This window comes from Oryctolagus cuniculus, chromosome 1 (assembly GCF_964237555.1).
Source record: "Oryctolagus cuniculus chromosome 1, mOryCun1.1, whole genome shotgun sequence".
Taxonomy (NCBI): domain Eukaryota; kingdom Metazoa; phylum Chordata; class Mammalia; order Lagomorpha; family Leporidae; genus Oryctolagus; species Oryctolagus cuniculus.
In genome coordinates this window covers 64,245,971-64,263,166 of record NC_091432.1, presented here as the reverse complement: position 1 = coordinate 64,263,166, position 17,196 = coordinate 64,245,971, and the positions used below count along the sequence as shown (strand labels likewise).

At 45.3% G+C, this 17,196-nt stretch overlaps 1 protein-coding gene across 5 annotated transcripts in view; it reads left to right on the top strand.

The window, feature by feature from the left end:
* The window catches only part of FCHSD2 (FCH and double SH3 domains 2), a 299,407-nt gene that overhangs the window by 257,637 nt on the left and 24,574 nt on the right, over window positions 1-17,196 (top strand). For 4 of the 5 annotated variants that reach the window (XM_002708714.5, XM_017344834.3, XM_070074957.1 and 1 more), the window contains one exon: window positions 12,979-13,140. The exons of the other annotated variant lie outside the window; for it this stretch is intronic. In XM_002708714.5, coding sequence (XP_002708760.1) covers window positions 12,979-13,140 — 162 coding nt within the window. The remainder of the gene's footprint in view (window positions 1-12,978; window positions 13,141-17,196) is intronic. 5 annotated transcript variants of the gene reach the window in all.

Here is a 17,196-nt window from a genome sequence, read left to right as displayed (position 1 = left end):
GCTAGCCAAAAACTGTTGGCAGGCGCTTGCCTAGTTTGAGAAACATTGGCTTGTGGCAGAAGAGTTTTTCCTGTTGTTTGTTTCTCCACACTGTGGATGAAGCCAGTTTCAGAGCCTTGGTGGAGCAGGAGAAATTATTTTGGGACAAGTCTCAGAAGTCTTTGGAGGGTTATGTTCTTATATTTTCCATTTCCAGACTCCATGCATGCTGTCACTGTCTGGTAACTCTACCAAACCCTCCCTCACCCCCAATGGCAGCAGTGGTATCAGGCACACAGAGTCCTCATTTAAGCTGAATGAATGGCCCATTTTTTCCATGAATATGTTAACCTACACTGTGTTAATTTAAGGCTAAAAATATGAAGCAAGGTTCCCATAACAAAATGTCTCACCTCTCCTAATGCAAGTATTTAGGTCTATATTCTAAGATAGTTTTCTTACCAAAAATAGGGGATACTCTAGTTTTCTTACCAAAAATAGGGGATACTCTAAAACCATGATGCTAGATTCATTATCTTGGATTTGAATATCTAAAAAATTTATCTTGCTGTTAATTTTTTAAAAGATTTGTTTATTTATTTGAAAGACAGAGTTAAGGAGAGGCAGAGCCAGAGACAGAGATCTCTTCCATCTGCTGGTTCACTCCCCAAGTGGCCACAACAGCCAGAGCTGGGCTGATCCGCAGCCAGGAACCAGGAGCTTTTTCCAGGTCTCCCACGCGGGTGCAGGGACTTGGGCCATCTTCTCTGCTTTCCCAGGCCATAGCAGAGAGCAGAATCAGAAGTGGAGCAGCCAGGACTCGAACTGGTGCCCTTATTGGATGCTGGCACTGCAGGCAGCGGCTTTACCTGCTATGCCACAGTGCTGGCCCTACTTGCTGTTATCTTAGTGATCTTTCTCTTAATTTCCACTTACCAGACATAAAAATAGCCTCGCTAAGATTAACTGGCAATTCTGAGGGCTTATTTATTGGGGATTGTTGAAAGAAATTTTTGGATAGGCTAGACCACAAGAGCCTTCAAAGGAATTGACAATAATTATTTTTATCGGTAAATTTTTCCTTTTCTCTTCCTGTATATCGTTTGCATTGGTTTTTGTCTTCCTTACTTTGTTATCAAAACCTACACAAAAGAGAGAAATCTTGTTAAATTTCATTACATCCTTCATGTTTGTTTTTCAAAGTCCTGCTAACAGGATTGATACATTCCCTGGTTGCTTCATCCAGTCTTTTTTTTTTTTTTTTTTTTTTTACACAGGCAGAGTGGACAGTGAGAGAGAGAAACAGAGAGAAAGTTCTTCCTTTGCTGTTGGTTCACCCTCCAATGGCCGCCACGGCCGGTGCACCGCGCTGATCCGAATGCAGGAGCCAGGTGCTTCTCCTGGTCTCCCATGGGGTGCAGGGCCCAAGCACTTGGGCCATCCTCCACTGCACTCCCTGGCCACAGCAGAGAGCTGGCCTGGAAGAGGGGCAACCGGGACAGAACCCGGCGCCCCGACCGGGACTAGAACCCGGTGTGCCATCGCCACAAGGAGGAGGATTAGCCTAGTGAGCCACGGCGCCGGCTCTAGGCTGATTAATTTGTGACAAATTCACTAGTTGATTAATTCAATAACCTAATGAGAACTTCTGTGTGCCAGAGACTGATGAAAACAGTAGGCATATACTTATGAACAAACTGTTACTTAGCACGATCTCTTTGATTTCCATGAGTTTTTGTCCTAGCAGAGGCACTGTCTACAGCATCAACCAACCCAAGGATTGAAATGAGGCAACAACTGCTTAAGTTAAATTGTTTTTTAATTTTATTGTTATTTGAAAGGCAGAGTGAAAGAAAGAGAGGGAGAGACAGAGATCTGTAAGCATCCTTTGGTTTACTTCCTAAATGGCCACAGCAGCTGTGGCTAGGCAAAGCGAGGAGCCTGGAACTCCATCCAGGTCTCCCACATGAGTGGCAGAGGACCAAGTGCTTGGGCCATCTTCCACTGCCTTCCCTGGTACATTAGCAGGGAGCTGGCTTGAAAGTGGAGCAACTGAGACTTGAACTGACACTCATATGGGATGCTTGTGTCAAAGGAGGTAGCTTAACCCACTGTGCCACAACAGTTGCCCCTTAGTTAAACTTTAATAATAATATTCTTGACCTGATATTTGGTTTTTGAATTTTTTAAATGTAGCTTACTTGAGAGTATTTCAACATTAGGATATTAAATATAATCCAGTGATAAAATATAATTTTAAAAAGCTATGAATATACACATAATCTAAAAAATGAAATGAGAAGGGAATTAAAATATTTCACTCAGAAAAATAATAATAATCAAATCAATACCAGGCCTGAGTTGTGGTACAGTAGGTTAGGCTGCCTCTTGGTATGCCAGCATATCATATCAGAGTGCTGGTCAATTTGGGCTACCCCACTTCCCACTGAGCTTTCTGCTAAAGTACCTGTGGAGGCAACAGAAGATAACCCAAGTGCTTAGGCCCCTGCCACCCATATGGGAGACCAGGATGGAGTTTCTTCAGCCTACCTTCAGCCTTGCCCAAACCTGGCAATTGCAGACATTTGGGGGGTGAACTAATATATGAAAGATTCTCTTTCTCTCTCTCTCTCTCTCTCTGGCTCTGCATTTCAAATAAATAAATTTAACGAAAATCAACCTGAACAAAAACCACCTTATCAGTAATTACTTTTGGCTGGCGCTGCGGCTCACTAGGCTAATCCTCTGCCTGCGGAGCCGGCACACCGGGTTCTAGTCCTGGTCGGGGCCCTGGATTCTGTCCTGGTTGCCCCTCTTCCAGGCCAGCTCTCTGCTGTGGCCCAGGAGTGCAGTGGAGGATGGCCCAAGTGCTTGGGCCCTGCACCCGCATGGGAGACCAGGATAAGCACCTGGCTCCTGGCTTCAGATCAGTGCGCGGCCATTTCGGGGGTGAACCAACGGTAAAGGAAGACCTTTCTCTCTGTCTCCTTCTCTCACTGTCCACTCTGTCTGTCAAAAAAAAAAGTAAGTACTTTATATTTTTTTAAAAAATTGCTTATTTGAAATGCAGAATTATAGAGAGGCAGAGTCAGAGAGAGAGAGAGGTCTTCCATCCATTGGTTCACTCCCCAGATGTCTTCCAACAGCCAGAGCTGGGCCGGTCCGAAGCCAGAAGCCTCTTCAGGTCTCCCATGCGAGTGCAGAGGCCCAAGGACTTGGGCCATCTTCTACTGCTTTTCCCAGGCCATAACAGAGAGCTGAATCGGAAGTGGAGCAGCTGGGACTCGAACTGGCGCCCATATGGGACACCGGCACTGCAGGCGATGGCTCTACCTGCTACACCACAGCGCCGGCACCAGTAATTACTTTAAATGTAAACGACTTGAACTCTCCAATCAAAAGACAGAGATTGACATAAAAACGTGCTCTGATCATGTGCTATGTGTAAGAGACTCAGGTTAAATCCAAAGACACAAATATGTTAAAAGTGGATGCATGGGCCGGCGCCGCGGCTCACTAGGCTAATCCTCCGCCTTGCAGCGCTGGCACACCAGGTTCTAGTCCCGGTCGGGGCGCCGGATTCTGTCCCGGTCGCCCCTCTTCCAGGCCAGCTCTCTGCTGCAGCCCGGGAGTGCAGTGGAGGATGGCCCAAGTGCTTGGGCCCTGCACCCACATGGGAGACCAGGAGAAGCACCTGGCTCCTGCCATCGGATCAGCGCGGTGCACCGGCTGCAGCGCGCCAGCCGCGGTGGCCATTGGAGGGTGAACCAACGGCAAAAGAAAGACCTTTCTCTCTGTCTCTCTCTCTCACTGTCCGCTCTGCCTGTCAAAAAAATAAAATAAAATAAAAAATAAAAAAATAAAAAAGTGGATGCATGAAGAAAGATAGTCCATATAAGTAAAAAGCAGGAGTGGCTATAAATAAGCCAGTCACAAAAGAAAAATACTGTATGATTCTACTTGTAGGAGGTACTTTAAGTAGTCAGAGTCAGAGAAACAGGAGGTGGAATGGTGCAGCCAGAGGAAGGGTGACTGGGGAGTTGTTTTTTAATGTATGGAGTTTCAGTTTTGCAAGATGGAAGAGATCTGGAGATGGATGAAGGTGATGGTTATACAACAGTAAGAATATATTTAATACCACTGAACTGTGTGTTTAAAACAGTTAAGATGTGAATTTTTCCCACAATTTAAAACTACTTATTTTGAAAAAGCAGCTTGCCAAGAAACCAATAATTTTAAATGGTGTCTTTTTTGATGGGATTTATGCTTGTGTTATCCCAGGAGACAGTTTATTTTTATTTGCATGTTTAAATTTTATCTTATTTGAAATGTTAGGGGTTCTCTCTCTTTTTGACAATGAAATGAGTGTCACATTAACATGAAAAATCAAAGGTACCTAAAAATTTTCAGTAATTCTTCTTTGGTGTAATGGAAGATGTGGGCGATCTCAGGAGTTAGCTGAGCCCAGGTACATTTCTCCCTGCCCCAGTCTTCTACCAATCAGGTATCTTCAAGCTGATTGGATACGCATATTGGCGCCAGTGTTAGTTCTGTCCTATAGTTAGCATTCCCCAGAGTTAGTTACGCCCCTTCTACTTGCCCTTTATAATGTACATGCCTGTGAATAAACAGGGACATGTTCACTGGAGCCTGTCCCCAGTGTCTTTGTGGGAAAAGGCACTGCCGACATGCTCATCCTTGACTGTGTGGCTTAGCAGGACTAAGCTGCAGATCTATAGGAAGAGCTCTACACTGTGTGATCCTTTCTTCATGGTATTAAGTAGCCTGTAAAGTGCTATGCATCCTCCAACAAGGATCTTTTTCTTAGTACTAATTTATATCTAAAACTCAACTATTCTTTTCTATCGGCTGTCCTACAACAAGGCTGCTGGGGCTTTGACTGAGGTTGCATGCAGTCTATAATTCGAGAACTGACTTAACAATGTTGAGTCTTCCGGCTCGTAAACGTGACATTCTTATTTTCCTTCACAGTGTTGTAGAATTTTTGGTGTAAAGGTCTTTACATTTTGTTAAATTAGATCCCTAAGTCTTTTATGTCTTTGATGCTATTGTAAATTATATTTTTAAATTTCATTTTACAGTTATTTGTTGTTAGTATGTCATAATGAAAATGATTCTTATATTGACCTTGTATTCTGTGTTCTTACCTAAATCACGTATTAGTTCTTATGGTTTTTTGGTGATTCATTAGGATGTTCTCTGCTTGTGATTGTGTTTTCTAGCAGTTTTACTTCCTTATTTTCATTGTTTGCCTCTTATTTCTTTTTCTTGTCTTACTCCACTATTAAATAATGAATAGAAGTGGTAAAGCACCAAAATCCATGTCTTTTTCCTGATATTGAAAGAAAACAGTTAGACTTTCATCATTAAACTCAGTGTTGGCTCTAGATTTTTGTTAAGTGTCCTTTATCAAGTTGAAGAGAAGTTTTTTTCTTTTCTTTTACAATGAATACAGGTATTGAATTTTGTCCAATATCTTTCTATATCTATTTTTTTTAAGATTTTATTTTTATTTATTTGAGAGTTAGAGTTACAGACAGTGAGAGGTAGAGATAGAGAGGAAGGTCTTCCATCCGCTGGTTCACTCCCCAAATGGCCACAACAGCTGGAGCTGCGCTGATCCGGAGCCAGGAGCCAGGAGCTTCCTCTGGTCTCCCATACGGGTGCAGGGGCCCAAAGACTTGGGCCATCTTCTACTGCTTTCCCAGGCCACAGCAGAGAGCTGGATTGGAAGAAGAGCAGCCGGGACTATAACTGGCGCCCATATGGGATGCCGGCGCCGCAGGCGGAGGATTAACCTACTGTGCCACAATGCCGGCCCCTCTATATCTATTTAAACACATTTCATTTTTTCCCTTTATTCTCTCTCTTTTAAAAAAATTACTTGTATATTTGAAAGGAAGAGTTACAGAGAGGCAGAGAGAGAGAAGTCTTCCCTCTGCTGGTTCACTCCTCAAATGGCCACAACAGCCGGAGCTGGGCTGATCCAAAGCCAGGAGCCAGGAGCATCTTCTGGTCTCCCACATGGGTGCAAAGGTCCAAGGACCTAGGCCATCCTTCACTACTTTTCCAGGCCACATCAGAGTAGCTAGGACTCTAAGCGGCACCCATATGGGAAGCTGACAGTGCAGGCAGCAGCTTTACCCATTATACACCGACCTCCCTTTATTCTCTTGATATAGTAAACTATACTGATTAATTTCCAGGTGTTAAATCTGCCTTATAATTCAGAGATAAATACCATTTGATCATGATGTATTATCATTTTTATCCTCAGATATTTCAAAAAGTTAATAGAAAGATTGAATTATACTTAAAAATTAAGTTTATTTTTGCAAAGAAAATTGTTGGAGTCTATACATAAGATCTTCAGAAAGTTCATGAAAATGCGTATTATAAAAAACTGTTTGAGTTTCAATGTTTTTGCCCAAACTTAGCCTTTTTTTAGATTTATTTGTTTATTTGAAAGTCAGAATTACAGAGAGAAAGGGAGAGAGAGAGAGAGAAATCATCCATCCACTGTTTCACTCCCGACCCAAATGGAGAAAGCACATGAGGTGTTTAAAGCCTTGTTGAAAGACATTGTGCCATGCTTTGGACTCCCATGGTCACTCCAGAGTGACAATGGACCTTCATTTATATCTAAAATAACCCAGCAGAACCCAGCAGCTTCTGAGAATAATGACACGGAGGATGGCGGTGACTGAAAGAGCTCCAGCTCGTGAAGTGAACTCATTAGATGAGGTAGGCAGAGACTTCCAGACCGAGAACAGGCAGGGTCTGCGCGCCTAATCAGCAGGAAGCAGCTACAGAAGATGGTGACTCAATGCCCATCAACATCCCCTTAAGATTAAGGTCTGGAGTCTCTGAGGGGGGAATGAAGTAGGCAGGCATACAGGCTAAAATTGATTAGGTTTGTGAGCTGGAAGACCACACCTTCACCACGCCCCTGTGTGACCTCATGCCCCTACCTGATACCTTCGCCACGCTGCTGGGTCAGGCTGAAGTCAGGAGCTAGAATCTTCTTCTGGTTCTCCCATATATGTGCAGGGGCCCAAGGACTTGGGCCATCTTATGCTGCTTTCCCAGGCCCATTAACAGGAAGCTAGATCGGAAATGGAGCAACCAGGATTTGAACTGATGCCCATGTGGGATGGCGGCACTGCAATCAGAGGTTTAACCTTTTATGTCACAGTGTCGACCCCAATAAAATAAATCATTTTTTTAAAAGAAGAATGTATCTTTGCAGGGGTTCTGTTTCTAGTACTGGAGAACTGGCAAATACCCAATTCTTTTAGATTATAGTTATCAATCCAAGATTAAAGCAAAAACTATTTGATAGAACTGGAAAATGACCCAAAGCATGTAAAAAACTAGAGGGAAATTTCTTCTTGAAAGAATGGAACTACAGGAGTATATGTTGCTTTTTACAGCACAGCTAGAATTCTAGCAGAACCTTAATCTTCTTGGCTGGAGGGTGGATGTTAGGCAGCCCTCAAATTTGCATATAAATTACCATTTGCATTCTTGGCCAAAACCTGAGGACACTTGTAGAGAGACTCCAGGGAGCTTGGCAGGAAACAGCAGCTGAAAGGCAAAAATGAAACAAACAACTGAGCAAAAAATTCACCTATTATTTACTGAAGGAGAACAAGCACTAATTGTTAGAAAACTTGAGTGATTATATGATACTAGATAAAACAGATTTCATAAAAAGGAATATTAATGAAGAATAATTAATAATGATCCCTAAACGTCAGTTCATCAAGATATAGTAATCTTAAATGTGTATGTAACCAATAATAGAACTGCAAAACACTTCTTTTAAAAGAAGTTATTTGGCCGGTGCCACGGCTCAATAGGCTAATCCTCCACCTGCAGCGCCGGCACACCGGGTTCTAGTCCTGGTCGGGGCACCGGATTCTGTCCTGGTTGCTCCTCTTCCAGTCCAGCTCTCTGCTATGGCCCGGGAGTGCAGTGAAGGATGGCCCAAGTCCTTGGGCCCTGCACCCACATGGGAGACCAGGAGGAGGCACCTGACTCCTGGCTTCGGATCAGCATACTGTGCCAGCCGCAGCGTGCGGCCATTGGAGGGTGAACCAATGGCAAAGGAAGACCTTTCTCTCTGTCTCTCTCTCTCTCACTGTCCACTCTGTCAAAAAAAAAAAAAAAGTTATTTAAAAGTATGCTTGGAAAGCAGGCATTTCGCACAATGGTTAAGAGACTCCTTGGACACCCATGTCCCTTATCAGAGTGCCTGGGTTAGAGTCCTAGCCCCACTTCCAATTCCAACTTCCTGCTAATGCAGGCCCTGGGAGGCAGCAGTGATGTTTCAAGTAGTTGGGCTCTTACCACCCATGTGGGAGACTTGGATCAAGTTCCCAGCTCAGAGCCCTGGAAATCTGGGCCATTTGGGGATTGAATCAGTAGATGAGAGCTCTTTTGTTTCTCTGTCTTCCCCCACCTTCACTCTCTGTCTCTAATTCTCTTCTCTGCCTCTCAAATAAGTAAATAGATAATTTTTAAATGATAAGGAATTTTTTTTATCTTTTTTTTTATTTTTATTTTTTTTGACAGGCAGAGTGGACAGTGAGAGAGAGAGACAGAGAGAAAGGTCTTCCTTTTGCTGTTGGTTCACCCTCCAATGGCCGCCGCGGCTGGCGCACTGCGCTGATCCGATGGCAGGAGCCAGGTGCTTTTCCTGGTCTCCCATGGGGTGCAGGGCCCAAGCACTTGGGCCATCCTCCACTGCACTCCCTGGCCACAGCAGAGAGCTGGCTTGGAAGAGGGGCAACCGGGACAGAATCCGGCGCCCCGACCGGGACTAGAACCCAGCGCTGCAAGGCGGAGGATTAGCCTAGTGAGCCGCGGCTCCAGCCAATGATAAGGATTTTTTAAAGCTGTGAATGCTTTAGAAGTTGACACACATTTATATACTTTTTAAAGATTGATTTGAGGGGCCGGCACCTGCGGGGCTGGCATCCCATATGAGCACTGGGTTCTAGTCCTGGTTGCTCCTCTTCCAGTCCAGCTCTCTGCTGTGGCCCGGGAGGGAGGGCAGTGGAGGATGGCCCAAGTGCTTAGGCTCCTGCACTCGCATGGGAGACCAGGAAGAAGCACCTGGCTCCTGGCTTCGAATCGGCACAGTGCTGGCCGTAGCGGGCATTTGGAGAGTGAACCAGCGGAAGGAAGACCTTTCTCTCTGTCTCTGTCTCTCTCTCTCTCTCTCTCACTGCCTAACTCTGTCAAATAAATAAATTAAAAAAAAAAAAAAAAGATTGATTTGAAAGGCAGAGTTGCAGGGGAAAAGGGACAAAGAGAGAGATTGCATCTGAAATCGGATATGACCCCCTAAAATCTATACAAAATTGTGGCCCTTTAAAGTTCCCCAGAATTGCTATTGGGAATGCCACATCCTGTGAAAGTGTCAATAAAGACTAGAAGGTACCTATAATTGCTTGTTGGGGGCATATTGGTAAAATCAACCTGTCAGTCTTCACCTGGGTCTGTTCCCCTCCTCTACACAGGAGTCAACAGGGGAGGTGGCCTTACATGGCTAGGGTTGTTCTGTAAACATAGTGGGCAAGAGCGAATTACTTCCTTTATGATCGTATTTAGTCCCTTTCCTCCAAAAGCTCAGGAGACCAGTTGTAGTAAGGCGTCTCTTCCCAAGTGGGTAGAGTTGTGTATCTCCTTCATAATTTTCCATTGAGTGGCCATTGGTAGCATAATTCTGTGATTTAGCATCCACCATCCATTTGTGTTTTTAATATAGCCCCACTGTTGGGCCCATTCATTCTCAGGCTCCGTGTAGTGAGGTTCCTTAGCCACTTCCACAGATTGAGGTGTAAGGGCCATTTCCAAACTTTCCTGTGTAGCTGCTCTATCTGCTAGTGCATTTCCCTGGTTAACATAATTATCTCCCTTCTGATGTCCCTTGCAGTGGATGACGGCCACTTCTAAAGGCTCCAGTACTGCCTGAAGTAGAGCCAGTATCTCTCTTCCATATTTAACAGGGCAATTCTTTGCAGTCAGTAAGCCTTTCTCTTTCCAGATTGCTGCATGTAACACAAGGAAAGCATATCTGGAATCCGTATATATATTAACTCGCTGGCCTTTTCCCAGTTGTGAAGCCCTAGTCAATGCAATAAGCTGCGCCTTTTGGGCTGAAGTATTGTGTGGTGGTGCTTGGGCTTCTATTGTCTGAGTAAGATCCACTATGGCATAGCCTGCCTTTCTAACTCCTTCATCCATATAGCTGCTGCCATCAGTAAACCATTCGGCATCTGGGTTTTCCAGGGGCTCATCTCGTAGGTCTGGCCTACTAGAGTACACCTGCCTACTTCACATCTGCTGGTTCATTCCCCCTATGGTTACAGTGGCCAGGGCTTGGCCAGGCCAAAGCCAGGAATCTGAAATTCCATCTGGGTCTCCCTCCTTGGTAGCAGGGGACCAAGCACTTGTGAAATCGGACATGACCCCCTAAAATTTATACAAAAATGTGGCCCTTTAGAGTTCCCCAGAAGTGCTATCTATGGTGCCACATATGCTACCGGAATTTGGGGTGCCATATGATTTTACCATATGCTTATTAATAAATCCCCAATATTAATAAGCCCAAGAGGGTTCTTGCCTAATATTTAGAGAAGAATTCTAAATACCGGCACAGATAAACGAGGCAGCATGGTACATTTTAAGCTTTTATTTAGTGAGAAAAATGCATAGGAGAGTGAGAGCTTTATTAAGGGAGAGAGGTAAATCTGGGTTCATACCGAGCACTAGGAACCAGCCACGTGGAGGAGCATCTAGGCCAGGAAGCCTAGGGCAGGTGGCCCAAAGGCCACACGCCTTGGAAGCGCAGGAATACAGCAAGTTCCCACTTGGCAAGAGGCCAGGGAAGAAGAGAAGGGTGGGATACACTGTGTTCCAAGCTTTTAAACCACTTCCCAAAGGGGAGTGGTTAATTAACCTGATTGGCTGGTGGGCACCCAGGTGTGGCCAGGTAGAGGGATCAGGTCACACAGGCACATGGTGAAGGTGTAAGGTAGGGCGTGGGGTCACACAGGGGCGTGGCGAAGGCGTGGTCTTCCAGCTCACAAACCTAATCAATTTTAGCCTGTATGCCTGCCTACTTCACTTGGGTAATCTTCCACTGTCTTCCCAGGCATATTAGCAGGGAGCTGATGAAAGTGGAGTGGCTGGGATTCAAACAGATGGCCATGTGGTGTCACAGGTCAGTTTAACCTGTGCACCACAATGCCAGTCCCAAGTTGACTCACTTTTAGTCATGGTGTTTAGGGATTGGCAGAAAACTAGAAGAAGGAGTAAAAGTGTAATTACTGGGGTGAGACTGGGATTGATTGTCTGCCTATTAGAAGTGTGGTACATTGTCACTGATTGGCTGACCTTAGAGGCGTGGCTATTGGAGCAAAGAAGTCACTATGTGATTAAGACAGGTTAAAAACTGGTTTCTTGGTTATTTATATATAATTTATGGTATGAGGACTAAAGAACAGACAATCATTTCCTATCTTGAATTTGGAGAATAAGAACTTTTTACTCTCAACCTCTGTTTTTGACCACTGCATAATAATTTAATTTAAAAGCCAAAGCACATTACTGTCAATTGCCAAATGCAGCCACATCAAAAGGGAAGTTCTTAAAGCTTGTGCTGAACAATGTTAGAATTATTAGAGAGGGGCCGGCACTGTGGCATAGGGGTAGAGCTGCTGCCTGCAGTGCCGGCATCCCATATGGCCACAGGTTCAAGTCCCGGCTGCTCCACTTCTGGTCTAGCTCTCTGCTATGGTCTGGGAAAGAAGTATAAGATGGCCCATGTCCTTGGGCCCCTGCACCCACGTGGGAAGACCCGGAGGAAGCCCCTGGCTCCTGGCTTCGGATCAGCACAGTTCCAGCCATTGCAGCCAATTGGGGAGTGAACCAACAGATAGACGACCTCTCTTTTTCTCTGCCTCTCCTTCTCTCTCTGTGTAACTCTTTCAAATAAATAAACAAATCTTTTTAAAATTATTATTAAAGAGAAACACTTTATTATTAAAAATGGTTATTAAAGGGTAGCAGTGTTGTTGTGGTGCAGCAGGTTAAGCATCCCATATCAGAGTGCGGGTTCAGGTTCCCAGCTGTTCTGCTACTGATATAGCTCCCTGCTAAGGCTCCTGGGAAAGCAGCAGATGGTGGCCCAAGTGTTTAGGCCCCTGCCATCCATGTGGGAGACTCAGATGGAGTTCCTGGCTCCTGGCTTTAGCCTGGCCAGGCCCCAGCCATTGTGCCCATATAGGGAAGGAAGGAGGGAGGGAGGGGAAAGGGAAGCGAAAAGGAGGGAAAAAGAAGAGTAATATTTGGAATGACCCTAGAATGATAACCGTTCATAAGGCATAAAAAGCAATGCAAAGTTATCGTCCACAGAGGAGCTGCATAGAACAAGGGCTTGAGAGCACGTGAGGAACAGTGAGGAGCACTGTGGGAGCAAGGGCGAGTAGGAGAAGTAGTAGAAGGAAATAATTGTGTCCAGTTGTCAAGTGTATTTTACTCCAGGTTAAAAATTGGTTACTTCTGCACTCAGTCAGGGGTGTGATTGATCATTCACAAGAAAGAAAAAGTCTACTGAAAATGCAGGATTTCAGGGTGTTTTGAGGCATAGCCTCATTAGCAGGAGGAGCAAGTAGACTTTATGGCACATTAACCTCTTCTGATTCATAGGTTGTATCTGGTATGCATCAGTACCATGCCCCTGGGAAAATGCAGGTCACGTTTGCCAGTTATAACACTTGTCAGAAAGCCTCAATTCCTCCTGTCTGTGTTCTCTCCCTCCTCACCAAGGGAAAAAATTGCATCTCTGCCAAGGAAGAACTGCTGGTGAATATCAAGATTGTTCAGATTAATCAATCAGGCAGGAGTAACTTAACCAGTCTGAGGAAAAAATGCCTTGATTTCTGGCCATTTTCTTGATTTTCTTAGATAATTAAGCTGAAAGCTGAGGCTCGGCTGGACCTGCTGAAGCAGATCGGTGTTTCTGTGGACACATGGCTGAAGAGTGCCATGAGCCAGGTGATGGAAGAGCTGGAAAACGAGCGGTGGGCGCGCCCCCCGGCGGTGACCAGTAACGGCACCTTACACCCGGTACGTGGACGGGATGCACCAGCATTCGTGGAGGGTGCTGTTTAACTCTGTAGCCAAACTTAGCTAAAATGTAAAAGAAAAGATAGTGGGTTGGCAGTGGTCTGGGTTTTCTTTTGCCTATTATCAATTGATTTAACCAGTGCAGGGTGAAGAAGAGAAAGGAAGGAACTAGTGTGTGGGCTGTTTGGATTTTTAATGTGCAAGAAAAAATATATTGAGTATGCTTCTTGTCTGGACATAGTAGAATAGACAACTTAATGCTTCTGAAGTTCTCTGAGGTTTTCTGTAGTGAATGTGAAAGTAAACATCAAGAGAATTGTTAAAACAACAGCTGAAGAGTTTTGTAAAAGGAGGGGTCAGCACTGTGGCGTAGTAGGTTAAGCATCCACCTGCAGTGCCAGCATCCCATATGGGTGCCAGTTTGAGTCTTGGCTGCTCCACTTCCAATCCAGCTCCCTGCTAATGCACCTGGGAAAGCAGTAGAAGATGGCCCAAGTCCTTGGGCATATGGGAGACCCAGAAGAAGCTCCTGGCTCCTGGCTTCAAATTGGCCCAGCTCTGACCATTGTGACCACTTGGGGGGTGAACCAGCAGATGAAAGATCTCTCTCTGTGTGTCTGTAACTCTGCCTCTCAAGTAAATAATTAAATCTTTATGAGAGAGGCAGGGGTGGGAGGAGAAATGAAAGGAACACTCTTAAAGAGTGTGGCCTTAGTCTAAAAGTAACTTTAGTTCCCAGGGGCTTTCACAGCCTCTCCTCAGGGAGACAGTACAGGTAGGGTGGTTTTATAGCAAGACCAGGGCACAGATTTCCTTACTTCAAATGTAGGACTGTTTCTACTCTGGTGCCACCCAGCTCAGCCTTAGGTTTTTCGTGTTTGAGATCTGAACACCAGAGAAGTGCAGTGAGTTGCCTGCTGTTTCTTAGGTGGGTGCAGCATGCATAGCTGGCCAGACTCAAGTGATTACTTCTACGGCCACCTCCCACCCTTTCATCTCTAGCATCCCGTTTATGTCCATGGTGGCATTTGCTACAGGGAGTACTTGTCTTCTTTGCTTTCTTTTGTTTGTCTTCTCCTGAATGCTGTTGGCATATCTGCCTGGTTTGTTGCTCTGCACAGTAAGGAACCTGGAATATTGTATGTATTTAATAAATGCTAGTTGAAGAACAAAATGAATGGCTAGGAACCTGCACTGTGATATAGCAAGTTAAGCCACTGCTTGCAATGCTGGCATCCCATATGGGTGCCAGTTTGAGTCTTGGTTGCTCCACTTCTGATCCAGCTCCCTTCTAACGGGCCTGGGAAAGCAACAGAAGATGGTTCAAGTACTTGGGCCCTAGCATCCATGTGGGAGACCCAGAAGAAGCTTCTAGCTTTGGCCTGGCCCAGCACTGGCCATTGCAGCCATTTAGGGAGTGCACCAGTGGATGGAAGATCTCTCTCCCTCTATCTTTCCTTTCTTGTAACTCTGTGTTTAAAATAAATAAATAAATAAATCTTTTAAAAAATAAATGAATGACTAGATGGATGGGTGGATAAGTGTCTGGAATAGTGGCAAACTGAAAGCTAAAACTCTAATCTCAGGGCCAGCTCTGTGGCTTAGCAGATAAAGCCACCGCCTACAGCACCAGCATCCCATGTGGGCACTGGTTTGAGTCCTAGTTGCTCCACTTCTGATCCAGTTCCCTGCTAATACACCTGGGAAAGCACCAGAGGATAGCCCAGGTGCTTGAGCCCCTGTACCCACATGGGAGACCCAGAGGAGACTCCTGGCTCCTGGCTTTGGATCGGCCCAGCTCTGGCACTTGGGGCCATTTGGGGATTGAAACAGTAGATGTAACATTCTCTCTCTGTCTCTCCCTGTCTCTCTCAAAATCTCTATAAAAAAAAGAAAAAAGAAAACCTCTCTGATCTCCCAGCTTCTCCCTATATCCACAGTATCTTTTTAATGCTTGTGGCCCTCTTATGTAAAGCATCCTTGTTAGAAAAATTGGCCAGAATTTGAAAACATTCCTGAGAATTTAGTCAGTTTTTTTCATATAGCATTCTGATTTTCTAATAGGTGTACACTGGTACATCTTTTTAAAAAATGCATATGGTATATGTTTAAAGAAAAACAATCTAAGGTTTATTTTTTATTTCACTTTTTTAAAAGATGTGTTTATTTGTCTGAAAGACGGAGTTAGAGGAAGAAACATCCATCTGCTGGTTCAGTCTCCAGATGGCCACAATGCCCAGCAGTGGACCAGGCTGAAGTCAGGCGCCATGAACTTCATCTGGGTCTCCCTTAGGAACAGCAGGGACCCAAGCATTTGAACCATCTTCTGCTGCTTTTCCCAGACCATTAGCAGGGAGCTGGATCGAAAGTGGAGCCTCTTGGCCGGCGCCGCAGCTCACTAGGCTAATCCTCCGCCTTGCGGCGCCGGCACACCGGGTTCTAATCTCGGTCGGGGCGCCAGATTCTGTCCTGGTTGCCCCTCTTCCAGGCCAGCTCTCTGCTGTGGCCAGGGAGTGCAATGGAGGATGGCCCAAGTGCTTGGGCCCTGTACCCCACGGGAGACCAGGAGAAGCACCTGGCTCCTGCCATCGGATCAGCGCGGTGCGCTGGCCGCAGCGCGCCAGCCGCGGCGGCCATTGGAGAGTGAACCAACGGCAAAAGGAAGACCTTTCTCTCTGTCTCTCTCTCTCACTGTCCACTCTGCCTGTCAAAAAAAAAAAAAAAAAAAAAAAAAGTAGAGCCTCTGGACACATATGGGATGCCAGTGTCGCTGGCAGCAGCACACCACAGCACTGGCCCCTTTATTTCACTTTTAAGGGTAATCCAGCTGGGGAAAAACACATCACCCACTTGACTTTGGGGTTAGGAAAGCTTGCCCTGTTTATATAAGAACAGAGTTGTTTGATATCTCTTCCCCTTGAATCTTTTAGAAGTTATAATTCCCATCTACTTGAGGCTGTTCTGATTTACAGAGTTTATGATAACAGCAGATTCTAGGCAAAAACTTGCTTTTGGCCTCTGCAGCAGCATTGTTTCCCACCAGTGAAGCCTGTGACTTTGCTCGGGATAGCACCTCTTCTGTCTGAATCAGCCTGGCAGGCACATAATCACCTGACTGCATGCTTAGTTCCTGGGCAAATCAGAGATGCACAAGATTTGACTACTCTGCTCAAAACATTTACCAACTGGAAGAACAGGCAGAGCTCGTGGTACATGGCAGTGTATTACTGAACTACCTTGTGGCAAATTCAGAATTGCTTACTCCTAACTTATTAGCACACCTTGAAAGTAGTCACCTCTCGGGGCTAGCACCATGGTGCAGTCCCATACAGGCACTGGTTCTAGTCCCGGCTGCTCCACTTCCAGTCTAGCTCTCTGCTATGGCCTGGGAAAGCAGTAGAAGATGGCCCAAGTCCTTGGGCCCCTGCACCCATGTGGGAGCCCAGGAAGAAGCTCCTGGCTCCTAGCTTCGGATCGGCACAGCTCTGACTGTTGCGGCCAATTGGGGAGTGAACCAACGGATGGAAGACCTCTCTCTGTCTCTCCCTCTCACTGTCTTTATCTCTCAAATAAATAAAAAAATCTTTATTAAAAAAAAAAGAAAATAGTCACCTCTCCCAGGGTTTGTGAAGGAAGAGAGGTTTAAATTACTGTAAGATTCCCTCTAACTCCACAATCTCATGATTCTGTGAAATGCTATCAGAAAATCTCAGTTCCAGCTAGAACAGAGAAGTTTGCCTCGTGAAGAAAATGTCATTTAAGATGGACCTCACAGAGTGTGAACAGGAGATGAAGAAGGGCATCTGAGTAGGAAGTAAGTGAATGAAGGAGGAGCCCCCAGGACGCTGCGTGCAGACATGAGCTCATCGAGAGACTGGGCACATCCTCTGAGAAGGAGGTGCTGCCCAGTCCTGGCCTGTGTTTCTTCCCTCTGCTCATTCCTCAGCGCCTGTCTCTGCTCTTTGAGCTGAGCAGTTCTATTTTGTGGGAGATCTGATGATATAAATAAGGAAGAATGTAGGCACAAATAGCTTAATGGGTGCCCAATATTTATTT